Consider the following 17,541-nt stretch of genomic DNA (forward strand, 5'->3'; position numbering starts at 1 on the left):
ATAAGCTGTTGGGCATCTTTCAGTAAACGTTGATGATTTTCTTCTTCAAATTTGTTTTCTGAGATGACAAAATAATCTTGATAAAATCGAAGGAATTTTATAAGTAGAAATGTGCTTAAAATCGGTTCATTGATATATGTTTGTTGATAATTAGAAACGTTGAATGAAAAATATTTCATAATTCGAAGATTATTTTCTGTAATACATCCGGTGTCATATGAAGAAACAACCATGAACATAAGTTCGTGAACTTCTAGAATTTTCGTAAAACGATTTTCAAGGAGAGTATTGATGATTCTGAAAACATTATTGGCGACTTCCTCTGATGCAAATTCGAAAAGCTTTCGAACCCCTGTGATTAAAAACTTTCTAAGTTGATTAATTGAAACTTTCCCAGATTCTAAAATCATTTCTAAAAATTTTTCTTGAAATGACTCATTTCGAAGAGTTAAAAGAGCACACGCAACCCCATTGCAATTCTCATTGCTTTTGCAGTTTTCAGTGCAAGAAATAAGAAATTGAAACACATTTTCAGGAGAAACCTCAGAATGATTTAAATAAAGTTGATCTCTCGCTCTTGTGAATTCATTATAAAAATCTTTCTGAGCATGGCTTAAATATTTAATATCTTGATTTCTAATCAATTGATTAAAAACAAGATTCATTTTGTTCTACTAAGATTTTGACTGTGTTTGTTTGATTTGTTTCCAGAATCGAAAACAAGGGTTTAAAATAACCTATAAATATATATCTAAAATTACTTCAGATCATTTTCTTCAAACTCCTTTTAGAATTTAAATTAAGTGAGTTTTTCTCAATTGGTTGAAATTAAAGATCATAATTATGAAATATGTGAATTATCCCTCATTTACAACCTTAAGACGAAACCAAAACTTATAAAATATTTCAATAAATATTGATTACCATCAAAATTCATGGTTATCATTTCGAATATATCTTCATTGCCTAATAGTACTGCATAATTAACAGCTGAATTAAATAAATCGATTTGATTCCAAATGAATTATTGAAATATCCAAATAATAAAATAAACACTTAATAAAAAAATCAAACATCTTCAATAGCGATATCAGTTCCTACATATTTAAGAAGTAATTGAACTGTTGGTATACAATTATTTTTTGTTGCTTTTATAAGTGCCGTTTTAAACAATTTTAATAATTTCCAAATCATATTTTTATATTTTAAATAATTAACATAAATATAAAAAATTACAAATTATTATCTTGAGCATTAACATCAATTCCTTCTTGCTCAAGAAGTAGTTCCACAACTTTTGTGTAACCATATTTTGATGCATACATTAATGCTGTATGAAAAAATTCAATAATTTCCAAATATTATTTTAAAATTTTAAAATAATAAAATAAATATTAAATAAAACAAATAAATAGTTTTAGCATTAATATCAATTTCTTCTTATTCAAGAAGTAATTTATCTATTAACAAATATTATGAATATCTTTAAAATTTATATCAATTCCCTTATGTTGAAGAAGTAATTTGACAATTTCTATGTAACCATTTAAAGATGGAGTATGAAGCATATAACTAAATATTTTAAATAAATTCCAAATATTATGAATTCATAAATTAACCAAATGATCTTCAAGTTGACATGACACTCAATTGAAATTTGGTAATTGCGCGATCTCATAGAAAATTTTGAATTGTCCATCAGCCACATAAAATGATACGCATAACGTTCATCGGCATAGTGTTTAACAGATTATGCTAAAAATTGACAGATACAAAAATGGAAAACAAAACAAAAACAAGAAATCATCCAAATCCAATTGAAATCAGCCAGGTTTTTGATATGAGCGATTGCACAGAAGCCTTAGATAAATTTATGAAAACAAATTTAAAACCAATATTCAAAAGTGAAAATTCTTATTTTTGGCCAACAGAAATTGATCCAAATGCACCAGAAGTCGTGAACTGGATTAAAGAAAATGAGGTTACTTTATTTCCAAATGTTATGAATAATCATTAAATTCATTGTTTTTATGAATAAATGTTTTTTCTTTATTAAGTTAAAAAAAATAAATTTTTATTTTAGCAATGTTCAAACATTCGTGTGATCCAATCTAATTTACAGCATATATATCAGTAAAAACCTAAAGAAGCAGATTTTATGAGACCGTTATTATAAACGGCCGAAAACATCTGCAAAAAAGAACTTTGGTCTCTTTAATCTGATGTTTATTAAAGGTAATCGATAAAAAAGAAACCGATGTTTGACCTCCAAAACGTTAGTTTACAATTTAGCTGATTTTTGAAAATTAATCGAAAATAATAATAATAATTGTAGAAAACTAAAAACATTTATTTAAAGATGTCAATGAAACCACACTGGATCTTGATCTACAAATAATTGGTCTGGAATGTATGTCATATCAAATGTTGGGAAATTTGGATGTTCTTCCAGAAATGTATCTTCGATTTTAAGAGTGAAAGGGTTAAAATCGAATAAATCAATTTTTTTGGATTCAGAAATTGGCATGTTTTTTGTTTCTTCAATGTTTTTTGTGACAAGCTTTCGAACTGTCCATTGCCTCATTTCGGAGAAATTGCTTTTAAGGAAAGGAAAGAGTTTACCAAGCTCACTTGCAATTTCAGCAGTTGTTTGAACCAAAACATATCCTATTGCTTGTATTCCATTGTTAATTGATGACTTACATTTCCCAATGATATGTTGCAGTTGCCTAGTGTTAATAACTATGTGATCTTCCATCCAAAAAATTCCACATACAAGAGATTTTATGTTTTGAGTTTCTGGTTCTTTTTGAATATATTTTTTAATGAGCTCAAAAACATTGTGAAAATTATCACATATTTTTGGATTTTTAGAAATGAGAAATGATCTAAGAATATCTTTTTGAAGATTTAAGTAATCAATCTGATCATTTTGTGAAAGATATTCAAAAAACTTTGGAAAAGATTTCATCTGTGTCTTCTTCGTCATCATCAGCTGAAAACGAACGTGAAATAAAAATGCAAAGGTTTCAAAAAGTTCAATAAATTATTTTGAATGACATCGAGTGATATGTTTCATTCAAATTATTGATGTCGTACCCAGTTGTGACATGTTAACCATTAACCCACTACACAAATAACTGTGTGATTTCAATGGCTTTGTGAGGCAACACAAATAAAATGTGGTGATATCCAGGGTGCACCAAATTTTTACACCAGCAAAATGGGGTGGTCTTAAAAATTTTTTTTCAAAAAAACCAAATATCTTTCATTACTATCATATCATAGTATTGTTCATTAAAAAAAGATTTGTTTATATCAATTCACAACTTAATATAGGATCTTCTTCTTCAAAAAAAAAAATGCCAATTATCCCAATTGTTTGATCCCAGCTCAAAGAATCCTTTTCAAGATTTGAATTGGTTGATAGGGACTGTCACTTTTTAGCAAAACCTGGGATACGCTTGTTCATAACGTCCTCCACACTTTATCATCAACACAAAAAAATTGAGCTCCTTTGAATTTTTTTGTTTGAATGTTGATCGAACTTTTCATTAAAGTAAACATTTCAAATCAAGTGAAAGAAAAAAAGTTTACTTGAATTTTCGTCATAATCTTTTGAGATGATAAGAAAAAGGAAAAGATGACAATTTTGCACGATTGATCTTTCTTGGTTATAATTTGATCTTGTCTCATCTTATGTATTTATTATTCATTTGTTTATGCCCATGAATTTTATGGTAAATTTATCACAGATAGAAAAAAAACAAGTTTCTTTTTAATGTCCAGATTTAGTCCTGATTCAAAATTTTCAAAATCGATTGAATGAATTGTGAGGCTTTGGAAAGTGTCAGAAATTTTGTTTTGAATTAAATGCTATACCTCCTGCTACATGGGATTATATGCTATCAAGAATTCAAAATATCTACCTTCGGGAAAATCTCCAATGTCGCATCATTCGGTTTTCAAAAGGGCGCAGTTTTTTCTTTCGAATTTGAAACATCAGATCCTTATGATTTTGAGGCATTCTTGCTTACAAAAAGACAGCTAGACACAGCAGTACAAAAATCAACACAGTTATGTCAAAGTGATGGTTTTAATACAAAATATTATTTAACGTTAAAAGAATCTACGCAAAAAAATTATTGGATGGGTACAATTCAAGAAAGAGGAATATATTTCCTTGTATTACGCAACTGCCATCCGAATAACAGTGAAGTAATTATTCGAGCCAATTTTTCAAATGGTAATTCATACCTTGATACAAGAGATCAAATACTTCCATTAACATACCAAGTATTTTGCGCTATTTATTATGCCATTGCTATTATCTGGGCAATCAATGGTTATGTTAATTCCAATTTTAGAATTCCTCTCCACACAGTTTTCACGGCTCTTCCTATTGTCCGTGCCATTTCACTCTCTATATCAGGATCAATATGGATACAAAAGAAAAATTTTGATTATGTCTCACCATGGAAGAATTATGCCACATTATTACTGGAAGTAACCTATTACTGTCTTTTATTTACGGGAAATGCGCTTGCTTGCACAGGATTTTGCACATTTAAAGAAAGATTAAAACGGGATGATCCAATACAAATCATCATATCGTCGTTACTACTTTCGATGTCTTTGACTCTCATCAACAGAGGCTCATCTTTTAAGGGCATTATATCATTAATGGTGTTATTGATATTAAGTTTAATTTGGTATCTGAAATATAGCCTTATAAACGTAATAATCGCAATCAAAGTGCTCAAAAAGATGAAAAACGAACTAGTCCGAGCTAAATTAAAGCTATCGATAGATTTCGTATTGTCATTTCAATTGACATTGTTTGTCACAATATTGGTCTCTTTCTTCATCGCAGGCATAGAACTAAGGCAATGCATCTGCGCAATAACGTTAGAAATCGGTCTTGTGATATGCTCATTTATACAGATGAAATTCTTCTTGTTTAGGAAGAGATACTCCGGAAACATTGTAACTGTACAGAAACAGAAGACAGAGCACAGGTTCTCATGGTTGGTCGAGCCAAGGAGTCGAAGTTTAGTTTGTCTTGAACGTAATTATCAGTAATAGGATTGTTTTGTTTGATTAAAATTTGTTATTTTATCTTTTTTTTTTTAGAGTTTTTAAGTTAAATATATTCGAGATCTTAAATTTTAAAGTTAATTATTTCCTTTTAAGCAGTAAAAATTATGATATTTCTTATAGGAAACAAATGGCTTTTAGAGTTATAATACGTTCAATGAGTTTAACTGCATGTATATATAAAAAAAAATAAATTTGAAATAATTTGAAAAAAAATTGACTAATGACGTTAATTATATAATAAACAATATTATTCTTTTGGAACTATCCATTATTGACAATTTTGGAATAGGTTTCGATGAACTTTGCATCGGAAGGTCGCATTTGAAATCAGTTTTGCACGTAACGTATGTAAACTATTTAAAAGCTGTGTGTCAAAAACATTCCTTTTCACTTTTTCATTAAATTCGTTTACAACACGCTTTTTGGCCATTGAATTATCCGGAATAATCAAGTTTTTCAAAGCATAACAGTCAACTCAAATTTGATAAAAACAGTTTTTGTATCACTTAACAAATGTGTGCAGTTCGTCTCCACGTAAGGATTATCGAAGGAAAAAATCTTCTCCAAATGGATCTTGGAAAATCCGATCCATATTGCGTTCTTCGTCTTAAGAGCCAGAAGCAAACACAAAAAACAAAAACAATTAAAAATACAATGAATCCAGTTTGGAATGAAGATTTTGATTTCTTCCCTGAAAAGCCCGATGATGTTCTTCTTATCAATATGTTTGATGAAGATATTGCAAAAGATGATAAGATGATGGATGAACTTCAATTTAAGGTTGCCGACTTCAAACCAGGCGCTGAACCAGCAAAACTCACAAAAGAATTAGTGTTAACAAAGTTACTTAAGAAACAAAAAGCAGGTCTTCTTATTCTTGAAATTCAAGCATTCCCACCTGGAAAACCAAAGGACGAGAAAAAGAAAGATCATAAGAAAGGCGACAAGAAGAAGGATGATAAGAAACGTGAAAGAAGAGGATCCTCTTCTAGCAAGAAGAAGTCAGCACCAATTGGCAACATGAAGATCTCTGTTGTTTGTCACAGCGCAAGAGGTCTTGTTGCTGCTGACCGTAATGGCTTCTCTGATCCATATCTTGTTTTCAACATCAAGGGCAATTCCGAACGTGTTATGACCAAGTTCATTGAAAACTCACTTAATCCAGTCTGGAATGAAACAGTTGAAATCAATGGTGTTGACCAATCTAAAGACATTATCGAAATTGTTGTTTTCGATAAGGACAAGAAAGTTGATCTTAAGAAGAATGATCAAATTGGTTATGCACAAGTCAAAGTTGCTGAAATTCGATTCGGTGAACAAGTTGAAATTCCACTTGTTAAAATGTCGAAGAAGAAGCCAGCTAAGGATTCCAAACCAGGAGATGCTGGATTTGTCAAGCTTACATTCAACACAGACAATGAAGTCAAGCCACAACTTGCGCTTAATGTTCGTGTTGTTTCTGCTAGAAATCTTAAAATCGCAGATGCTAATGGCAAATCCGATCCATATGTCATTGTCAAACTTGGTAATGAACAAAGAAAGACTAAGGCTATCCAAAACACGCTCGATCCAGTTTGGAATGAAGAAATGCGCTTTGTCCCAGTCACACCAGATCAAGAAATCTCGTTCCAAGTTATGGATGAAGATATCATTAGCGATGACAAACTTGGCAAAGTCGTTGTTAAACTTTCTGATCTTAAAGTTGGACAAATCCTTGAAAAGGACTACAAACTTGAAGATGTTAAGACAGGTATGATGACAATTGTTCTTCACTTAGCCGATGCTAAGGATACACCATTCGGTGCACACGTTTCTAAGCCAAAGGAAAAGAAGAAGCACTCCAAGTCACACTGCACAAACTTCACACTCGGAAGTTACTCATCAAGTTACTCGACAAGTTTCTCTGGCTACACCAACTGCTCGACAACACTTTCAGCACTTTCATCAAGTGAAGAAGTATATCACATCCATAAAGTTTATGAGAAGAAGGAATACAAAGTCAAGCCAAAGAACGAATCACTTAAGGGTGTAATCGTTGGCTGCAATAACTTGATCAAGGCTGATAGCGACGGAAGTGATACTTATGTTACACTTAGACTTCTCGGTAAGGAACACGCTAAGGGTGAAATGATCAAGACACAAACTATCCATGACACACAAGACCCAGTCTACAACAAGGAATTCGAATTCAAGAAGGTGAAGAAGGGTGAAGAACTCGAAATCATTGTATACCAAGACCACAAGATATTCAAGGACGTACCAATCGGTATCGCTAAGATTAGTGTGCGTGATCTCGATGATGGAGAAGGCGAAAAGGTGATCCAACTTCATAGACCACCGAAATTACCAAAGATTTTGGAGAAGTTCACAGACTTCGGCGTTCTCAAGATCAGACTAAACCACCATAGGGAATTCTGATTAAGTAAACAACGAGTTTGCATTAAATTTTGTTTAATTTTTGTGTGTTGTTGGAAATATCAAAAATTGCTCTTTAAGATAATGTATTGATTTATACGAAAGGACAAAGAATTCCAAGAAGAGATTCAAATCGAAATCATTTTAAAATGTTAAAGTTACCCTCAAAAGAATATGTAATTATATTAGGATGTATTATATTAAATAATTATGAACCATCTTTATTCCCATATCATATTTATTTGCTTATTGAAATGGATATCATATGATTTAAATAAAACATATCACTTTAAAAGATTGTGGTCAAATTTTTAACAATAAAACTTACAATAACAGTACAATAATCAAATATGTTGTTCGATTTTGGAATTGAAATTGAGAAAATGAATTGTTGTTTATTTTGAAACACTTTTCTCTAAAAATAAAATTATCATTAAGTAATAAGTTAGATGTAGTTCATGATCAAAAAAGAGATTGATTGCAATTTTTTTTCATTTGTCCATTATATTAATAATATATTTATATAAATGGTCAAAACTAATTGTGAAGGGGACTCTAGCTCACCTGGGAGAGCACACGACTGAAGATCGTGAGGTACGTGGTTCGAGTCCGCGGAGTCCCATTTTTTTCAAATTCCCATTCACAAGTGGGAAGGGTTTTTCTGAAGCAAGTTCTAAATGTTTTGCGACAAAAGTGTCATATAATCACCACATTTATTTTTGCAAAAATACTGAATAAATATTTATTTTCATTGTCTCATTAATTTTTCATATTTACTTATAATATGATACCCTTAACATGTAAAAGCCCGAATTTATTAATAATCGATGCTTCTAATTTTGTGATTCTCTCTTCGATATAAAAATATATATCTATTTTCATAATAAATGTATTTATAAATTATAAAAAATATTGTTTACTAATGAAGATATTTTTGTATTATTTTGAGGTTCTATCACTTTTTCTTAAAACAGGTTCGAACCCATTTTGTTTGGGTAACCTCATTTGGGGAGTGATTTGTAAATAACAAATAAAACAAATAAATATATTTATCATTAATATCAATTCCTTCTTGTTCAAGAAGTAATTTAACTATTTCTGTATGACCATATTCAGATGCAACCATAAGTGCTGTATCTAATAATTTATATAATTTCCAAATATTATTTTGAAATAAGAAATTGTTAAAACAAATTTTAAATAAAACAAATAAATATTTTTAGCATTAATATCAATTCCTTCTTGTTCAAGAAGTAATTTAACTGTTTCTATATGACCATTTTCACATGCCTTTATAAGTGCTGTATTAAATAATATAGATAATTTCCAAATATTATTTTGATATCCAAAATTATTAAAATAAATATTAAATAAAACAAATAAATATCTTTCGCATTAATGTCAATACCTTCTTGTTCAAGAAGTAATTTGACTATATCTATGCGTTTCCATGAAGTAGCAAGCATAAGTGCTGTATTAAATAATATAAATAATTTCTAAATATTGTTTTGAAATACCAAATTATTAAAATAAATATCAAATAAAACAAATAAATATCTTTAGCATTAATATCAATTCCTTCTTGTTCAAGAAGTAATTTAACTGTTTCTGTTTGATCATTTAAAGATGCAATCATAAGTGCTGTCCAAAATAATTTAAATAATTTCCAAATATTATTTTGAAATAAAAAATTATTAATATAAATTTTAAACAAAACAAATAAATATCTTTAGCATTGGTATCAATTCCTTCTTGTTCAAGAAGTAATTTAACTATTTCTGTACAACCATTTGAAGATGCTAATGTAAGTGCTGTATAAAATAATTTAAATAATTTCCAAATATTATTTTGAAATATTAAATTATTAAAATAAATATTAAATAAAACAAATAAATATCTTTAGCATTAAAATCAATTCCTTCTTGTTCAAGAATGTATTTAACTATTTCAGGATTACCCGATTGTGCAGAAAATATTAATGTATCATATGGAATTTGGATTTCTTTGAGAAAATATTTGAGAAGATATAAATTACCAACTTTCGCAGATGCAATAATAACAGAATCATCAATCTTTATTTTTTCATCTTCCAAAAATGAAAAAATTTCATAGTTCCCATATTCAATACAAAATTGCATCAAATTAATACCTAATTTTTCTGGAGCATTAATTTTTTCGATTTTATTTTCATAAATATAATGGAAAATTTTATTTTTATGGAATTTAATTGCTGTTTCATATGCACCTTCAAATGTTGAATGATTTTGTTCACATAAATGAATAATTTCTTCATTTCCACCTGCAATTGCATATTTACCTGTGTTTTCCACATCTGAACCATTCATAAGTAAATATTTAAAACATTTAATAGATCCAAAGAATGCTGCATAATCAATTAATGTAACATTTTCTTGATTAATAAATGAACATATTTCATAAAGTGATAGTTCAATTTCTTGATTAAAATCAAAATCGCTTTGTGATGATATTTCTTGAAGTTTTTCGATTTCATCATTTCGGATTATTTTCGTAATTTCATTTGGATTATGACCTTCTTTGATTAATTTCTTATGAAGCTCCCAATCATTCTTTGAAAGTTCTTCATAATTTTTATGAAAATATTTCATCGTTACATATAGAAAATCTTTAAAACCCATATCGTCTTCATCTTCATCAATTGCATTAGTATTATGTTCAACTTCGTTATTTATACGATGTACAAAATATATTGATTCAAGATGATCCAAGATATTTGCATCAATTAATTTTTGCTCAAGCAAATTCTCGATAAAATATTGTGCTTCTTGAGATGCAAAAGATTGTTTATTAATAAAATTTAATAAATACTTACAAAAAATGTCAAAAACTTTAGGATTGTTTGCGTTGATTTCTTCTTCTTGTGATTGAACTATTTGTAAATATTTGAGGTATGTGCTTCCATTCACATTTTTTTGTGAGCAAAATATGTAGTAGATTAAATGAATTAAAACTAGATTGAACGAATATGGGTGGATTGAATCAAATAAATTCATTGTTTGTTGAACTGATAATGTGATATTTTCATTTATCAAACCATGAATAATTTGTTGCAATTCTTTCATATTTTGTAAAGGTATAGAAGAATCAGAGCTCATTTGCCGGTAAATTTGCGCCTTAGACCAAAGGCGAAAACAACGATCAAAATTTACAACAGAACTTTTTCATAACTTTATTTGAATTAATTGACTACACCTATTAACAATGGCCACGTCCTCCGGTACGTTTTCACATTTTAAATTTGGAATAGTTCTGGTTCCTATTTTCCAAAAATAGATTCATCCCAATCTTTAGGTTGTATTGAATCTTGATTAGGAATTAATTTAGACTCGCCCATTAACCATCCTTTTGGAGGATCAATTTTTTCTGGATCAGGTATAAATTCGAATTTATCGGGTTATCTTTCATCCCAATCGAAGGGACGTTACTAAGTCTACCAAAAAGTGAAGTTCGACTTTTTGAAAACAATTTCAATCAAAACCGATCAAAATGACCACAACTTTAAGCTTTTTTGTAAAAGTAGGTTAATGAAAAGAATTGACGATCAAAATATAGGCCACCCCAAAAGGGGGAAATTGAAATTAAACGTTCTTTTTGAATTTTTATTCAAAAAGTGCTGGACTTGATGCACCAATACGGGATGCACCTGCTTCAATCATTGCATGAGCTGCTTCCTTTGTACGAATGCCACCGGCAGCCTTAACGCCGAATTTTGGTCCGACAACAGCGCGCATAAGTGCAACATTTTCAACTGTTGCACCAGCTTTTCCAAAACCTGTTGATGTTTTAACATTATCCGCTCCACTGATAACAGTAAGGATTGATGCATCAATAATGCGTTCACGATCGAGGTAGCATGTTTCGATGATACATTTCACATATTTACCTGGAACAGCTGCTACAATTTCTTCGATATCTTGACGAACTTTCTTATAGTCTCCTTCAAGAAGAGCACCGATGTCAATGACCATATCGATTTCGTCAGCACCTGCTTCGACAGCGCATTTTGCTTCAAATGCCTTTGCAGCTGATGTTGTAGCACCAAGTGGGAATCCAACAACTGAAGCAATACGAATACCAGTTCCTGCAAGTTCACGTTTGCAGATATGGACACGATTTGGATTAACGCAAACAGAAATTGTTTTGTTTTGTTTGGCCTTTTCGCAAAGGTTTACAATGTCAGCTTCTGTTGAAAATGCGTTAAGAACAGTAAAATCTACATGTGCTGGGATGCTATTCTTGTCAGCTGGGATTGTTTTGTCCTCCTTCGCATTTTTAAGCTTGTTGGCAACTTCTTCGGCTGGAACGCCAAGTTTTTCAGCAACAAATGCAATGCGGTCAGAGAAATCCATTAAAGTGACACTTTTATCATCGTTTTTGTCAAACCACTTTTTAAATAAATTAAGTGAATATTGAAATTTTTCTTTGAAATACAGCACCCTTAAAAAAGAGAATAAAATGCTTGCATACTAATTAATTTCATCCTTCACTAGGGAATCTTTTGAGCAATTCCAATATAAGTGCAATTATTTCTATATATATGATAAAATCATTGGTAATTATTTAATCTTCATTAGAATTAAATAAAAAATAATACTCACAATGTTTAACATGCGATTTCCTTTAAATTGATTATAATTTAATTATCCGGTATGAGAATTCCTATAAAATAACATACAAACAAAAATGTGCAATCACAAAGATGAAATGTGATGCCGTAATAAAGTATTTAAAATTCTATCGTTAAGAAACACAAGCCATAAAATGCAAAGTTTCGGCATCCCAATGGCACCAACCCTTGTCACCAGAACAACCAAATCAAAGTGGGACAGTGGTGACAGTAAAACAGTTATACCAAATGTGGCGTGTATTCTTCCACCAGATTTAAAATCAGATTTACTTCATGCTTATCTTCTTAGATTCCAGTTTGAAGAAGTTCAATACAAAATAAAGAATCTTGAAGACGAAACAAAGAATGTTAACTTTGGTGAAAATCTCATGAACAATTTTACTCTTGATAATAAGCTTCAGGTTACAGCAGATGTTCGTGCAAGAGATTCCCTTGTTCAAGAAAGGCGTCAAATCACAGAATCTATTGAAAAAGTTTATCCAATATTTCGTGCACCTCTTTCTTTGCTTGTTTCCATCACCAAATCAGTTAAGCGCGTTGAGATACCTTCGTACAAGCTTCTTGGTGTTATTCTTGGTCCTCGTGCAACTATGCTGAGACAAATTGAAAAAGATTTTAATGTAAGAATATCAGTCAGAGGTCCATCAAATACCACGGATGATAATGCTCCACCAGAAGAAAGAGGCCATCTTCTAATTATTGGAAATACAGAAGATGAAGTTACACGTTGTGCCAAAAAGATCAACTCAATCATAAGTAGTGAAGGAGGAATTGTCAACACAAACACAGGAGGGTTTAACCAAGATGTTGACCCAGATCAATATTCTCTTTCGTTCAATCCCAACGAAGACAAGCCCCCATGGGAGGAGACCGTTAAAGGAACCGATACAAGCGGTTATAACACTTTTGACTCGGCTTACGATGAACTTTTGAATAGTTTAACTCGCAACGATACAGTTGATGAAGAAACCGAATCTGAAGAACGCAGGAAGCTATTCAAGAAATTCACTGTTGATCTTGCAAGAACCGATATTTCATCACTAATGGATGAGCCTCTTCCTCCTGGTTTTGCATAAAATTTTTTTCATCTTATCTCATTTTTCGAAATTTCAAAACTCAGAAAAGAGTCAACACAATTGATACTTTTGGGTTTTTTATACATAAGTCTAAAATGAATGAACTTCTCCTTTGATCTTTTCTATTAAACTTTCAATTTCTTCGATATTTTGTTTCTTTTCATTAACCATTTTTGAGAATTCTTTTTGTATTTCATAAAAACAATCTTTTTTATCATTAAATTGAGAAACTTCTGTTTTTGTTGAGTTGCTTTGTATTAAAATTGGTCTCTGAGGTGTTTCTATATTTTTTAAACTTAATATTTCATAAATAATATCAGAACATTTATTCTGGAAATTCTCTTTGTTCCTATGAATTGTTGCATAAAGAGAATTGTTTATTTGTATTGAGTTTATTGATTGTTTAATGTTTTGAAGCATTTGTTGAATTTGATTAATGTTCAAGTTTTGAACTTGTTTTAATTTAATCAAATCGTTTCGATGAGTTTTAATGCATTTGGATTGAGAGCGTATCACTTTAAGTGCCGATTTTTGTTCTTCTAGTTTCTGTTCGAGTATTTGTATATTTCGTTGATTTGATTTTTCTTCTCTAAATACAAGTTCATTGAGTTTATATAGTTTTTGTGTATTTATTAATTCTTCTAATTCATTTTGAAGTAAGTTTGGAGTTGATGAAAAGTTTTTGATTATATCATTTTTAGTTTCAATTGTTGATTTTCGAAGTGAAACAATATCATCTGGTTTTAAGTCTGTGGAGATCTCATTTTGAGCAATATTTATGTATTGTTGAAAACTAGGAAAGTATTCTTCGAACACATTACTTAATTGTGATACATGTTGAGGTGGAACTTCATTCTCAAAGGAAATGGATTTCTGAATTTCTGAAATTAAATCTTCAAGCATTTCGTTGACCATGAAATCTTCAATTTCCGATGTATCTACAAGTGAAATAATTTCAGCATGTAAATCACTTGCTACTTTTATCAACGAATGTGACAAATAGTCAGAAATATGTTCAATTAATTCAGAAAGAATTGCATTATCAACTTGGAAATCTTGAATGAGCTCTTTTTGATGTTTCTCTTGTAAGATGAGATCATTGTTTGTTTTCTTTAAAATTGGTTTTAGCCTTTTTCTTCTTCTGATTTCTTTCTTTTCCATCCCATGATCTCTTAAACGTACACAAATAACATATTTTTCACATAACATTTCACACTTCGACCACAATTTTTACAAATAAACCATTAAAATCTAATAAAGTCATGAGTGGAGAAACAGTTCGAATTAAATTCCTCACAAAAGATCCTAAATTAGCACTTCCTCAAGGTGACTTTGATGTTTCAGGTGCATTAAATCGAAAAGGATTATCTGATGCTTTAAATCAAGTTTTCCAATTCGAAACACCAATTCCATTTGATTTCAAAATATATGGAAATTTCCTTCGTCAGTCCCTTAGTCAAGCAATTCAGAAATATGGGATTTCAACAGAAAATGTTATTCCAATAGAATTTTTCCCAGCTTTTAAACCACCTACTCCTGTTGATGAGGGTTCAGTAGAAGCATGGATTTCCTCGTTAAAGATTCATGATAAGAATCTTTTAGGATCACTTTATGATGGAAGCATATTTTTAAATGAACAACGTTTTAGATATAATGAACAAGAACAATCACCTCTTAAATGCGTATCTTGGCTTGGTGCTAATGGTGCAGTAGCAGGTGATCTTGATGGGTGTGTTACATATTTTGATTTTGAATCAAATAATCACAAAAAATTCACTCTTCACAATGATGCTATTTATTCCATTGCCACTTATCCCTCCATTGATCATTTATTTGTTACTGGTTGTGCAGATGGAAGTATTTCAATGTGGTCAACATCTGAAGGTGGATCATTATTAAGTCCATTTGTAGGTCATTCAGATACTATTCAAACACTTCAATGGGTTGACCAAAACACGTTAGTCAGTGCCTCATTAGATCGAACCATTCGATTTTGGGATGTGAATGCACAACAAGAAAAAAGTCTTTTATCAGCATCATGCGGAATTTTAACGGTCGCCGTCAGAGGACCGTTAATTATCACGGGGCACCCCGATAGAAGTATTCGATTATGGGATATTCGCTCAAGTGAAAGAAGATCAGTTGTTAATGAATTTAAGTCACATACAAATTGGGTCTCATGTTTAACATGGGTTAATGATGAATTATTTGCTAGTGGTGGATATGATGGAGCAGTTAAATATTGGAATATTGGAACAGAAGTTCCATTAGGTACAATATCACAACATGATGAAAAAGTCTTTGCAATAGTCTCATCAGAAGAAGATTTATATGCAGGTGGCTCAGGCCAAACAATTCATCATTATAAATTCATTTAAAAAAAAAAATAAACTTTTTATAAATTAAAACAATTTTTATTTAATCAATCATTGCAGGAACAAAAATTATTGATTCATCTTCTGTAGAAACAACAAATCTACAAAATTCGTTTTCATATTTAATTGACAAAATTTTATGATCATATTTCCAAAGAATTTTCTTTCGTTTTAATGTTATTGCATTCAGTATTACTATTCTATTTTCTTCATCTACTAAACCTATATAATCCATTTGTTTATAATCCCAAGAATTAGTTGCATCGACAACTCTTTTATCATATTCTATTTCAGTTATCGGGCGACCGTTAATTGTAAAATTCTTAATATAACACCTATCGTCTTCGCCCTCCCCAAAAACCACTATCGTACCTAAACAATGACAAATTATAACGTTCTTCGCGTAAACGTTCTTTTTGAAATTTAATGAAACGACTCTAAGTAAATTTAATTGGGGCAATAAACTAATAACCATTGAGTTATCTTTGGAACAAGTTACCCCAATTCCATAATCGACACTTGTATCGCAACATAAGATTGCGTCATGGTGAGCCATTAAAGAATTCACCAAAACAATTTTATTATCTTTTTGTTTAAACTTCCATAACCCAATACACGAATCAGATCCACCACTAATTACGTAATTACCGAAAGCTTTTATACATACAATACCTGACAAATGTGGTGTATTATAAGACACTATAATTGAACAAGAAACATCATCGAATACTCTTAAGTAAAGTGAATTTTCGACGGTAAAAGCGAATGAAGTCTCCAACAGATAAGCGATTTTGTTATTTTCCTTTGGGAATATGTCCAATTTTTTAGAATTCTGGAAATTTACTTGGAAGTAAGAAGCTGTTGATCTAATACAAAACAATTTACTATTTTGTAATACTGTATATACTTTAATATCTTCATATGTATTACTAAACACTTTAAAATCAACAACAACCGAATGAATGTTTTGTAAGAATATAATTCTTTGTTCATTAACATCATTTGTCGGTAAAGAATTTATATGATGACTAAAGAATAATTGTTGTGGTACAATTCCAATAGTATTTAAATATTCGACAGTCATTTCAGGGTCTTCTTTTCCGATTCCATTCTCTGACCAAACGTTTGGATATATTTGAGGTGGATATGTATTCATATCTTCAACAGAGTATTGTTTAATTCCCCATATCATATCTATCCAATAATTTAAGTTATTACGGACATAATTACTTTCTAATGCTATGATATGATTATATATTTGTTCCATTGGCGTCTTACTATACTTAGATAGTCGTACATCAGAAATAGACTTTTGTTCAATATCTTTCCCTAAATCGAATTCATTCGAATTAATTAAAAATTCACAATCAAAATAAAACTCTGGTGTATACTCTTTCACTGCTTTCCCAAACCTTAAGATCGATGATATGTTTCCTGGTATGGAAAAAAACATTCGCATCGGTAAATCAAATTTCCCGTCTTGTAATGTAACATGTAATGTAGTAAATGGTTCTAAGCGTACTAAGTATAATCCAATAGAAAAAACATTCGTATAAAGCGCTGAGAAAATATATGAATTCCCTGAGAATAATGTTTGCCTGGATAACTCTTGAACACTTGACTTGTTCTGCCATAAGATGTTCTTGGATAAGTCTCTGTAATTTTCCGCTGATTCGAAATCGATTTCTTCTTCGTCTGATATGATCAAAATAGGAAAAACTGGATAAATGCGTCCATCTAAAAAGGATCGACCTGATAATAGGTTTAACCACATTAAATAATCAAAGTTGGATAATTGACGATGACGCCAACGTTGTGTTAATTTTAAGTTTTCAATTTCAATATGTGATGGATTTTCTTGGAAAAAGATTTTGTTGGGTAATTGGATTTTCTTTAAGTTGGAGATGAA

At 30.4% G+C, this 17,541-nt stretch overlaps 5 protein-coding genes across 5 annotated transcripts; 3 read left to right on the forward strand and 2 right to left on the reverse strand.

Annotated features, from left to right (window-relative positions):
- Positions 1-2,362: 2,362 nt before the first annotated feature.
- GO595_007174 (potassium/sodium hyperpolarization-activated cyclic nucleotide-gated channel 1) lies at positions 2,363-2,758 on the reverse strand (the record flags this gene model as incomplete). The annotated part of the gene is made up of 1 exon (XM_067920609.1): positions 2,363-2,758. One exon carries the CDS (start codon positions 2,756-2,758, stop codon positions 2,363-2,365), a length of 396 nt encoding a protein of 131 aa, XP_067772693.1.
- Positions 2,759-5,613: 2,855 nt separating this feature from the next.
- GO595_007175 (C2 domain containing protein) lies at positions 5,614-7,518 on the forward strand (the record flags this gene model as incomplete). Its single annotated transcript, XM_067920610.1, has 1 exon — positions 5,614-7,518. The coding sequence occupies one exon, from the start codon at positions 5,614-5,616 to the stop codon at positions 7,516-7,518; it is 1,905 nt and encodes a 634-aa protein (XP_067772694.1).
- Positions 7,519-11,153: 3,635 nt separating this feature from the next.
- Positions 11,154-11,903, reverse strand: GO595_007176 (Deoxyribose-phosphate aldolase; the record flags this gene model as incomplete). The annotated part of the gene is made up of 1 exon (XM_067920611.1): positions 11,154-11,903. The coding sequence occupies one exon, from the start codon at positions 11,901-11,903 to the stop codon at positions 11,154-11,156; it is 750 nt and encodes a 249-aa protein (XP_067772695.1).
- Positions 11,904-12,315: 412 nt separating this feature from the next.
- On the forward strand, positions 12,316-13,257 carry GO595_007177 (splicing factor 1; the record flags this gene model as incomplete). The annotated part of the gene is made up of 1 exon (XM_067920612.1): positions 12,316-13,257. The coding sequence occupies one exon, from the start codon at positions 12,316-12,318 to the stop codon at positions 13,255-13,257; it is 942 nt and encodes a 313-aa protein (XP_067772696.1).
- Positions 13,258-14,519: 1,262 nt separating this feature from the next.
- On the forward strand, positions 14,520-15,635 carry GO595_007178 (ribosome biogenesis protein WDR12-like; the record flags this gene model as incomplete). The annotated part of the gene is made up of 1 exon (XM_067920613.1): positions 14,520-15,635. The coding sequence occupies one exon, from the start codon at positions 14,520-14,522 to the stop codon at positions 15,633-15,635; it is 1,116 nt and encodes a 371-aa protein (XP_067772697.1).
- Between the last annotated feature and the right edge of the window lie 1,906 nt (positions 15,636-17,541).

This window comes from Histomonas meleagridis, assembly GCF_020186115.1.
Source record: "Histomonas meleagridis strain 2922-C6/04-10x chromosome Unknown contig_51, whole genome shotgun sequence".
Classification (NCBI taxonomy): Eukaryota; Parabasalia; order Tritrichomonadida; family Dientamoebidae; genus Histomonas; species Histomonas meleagridis.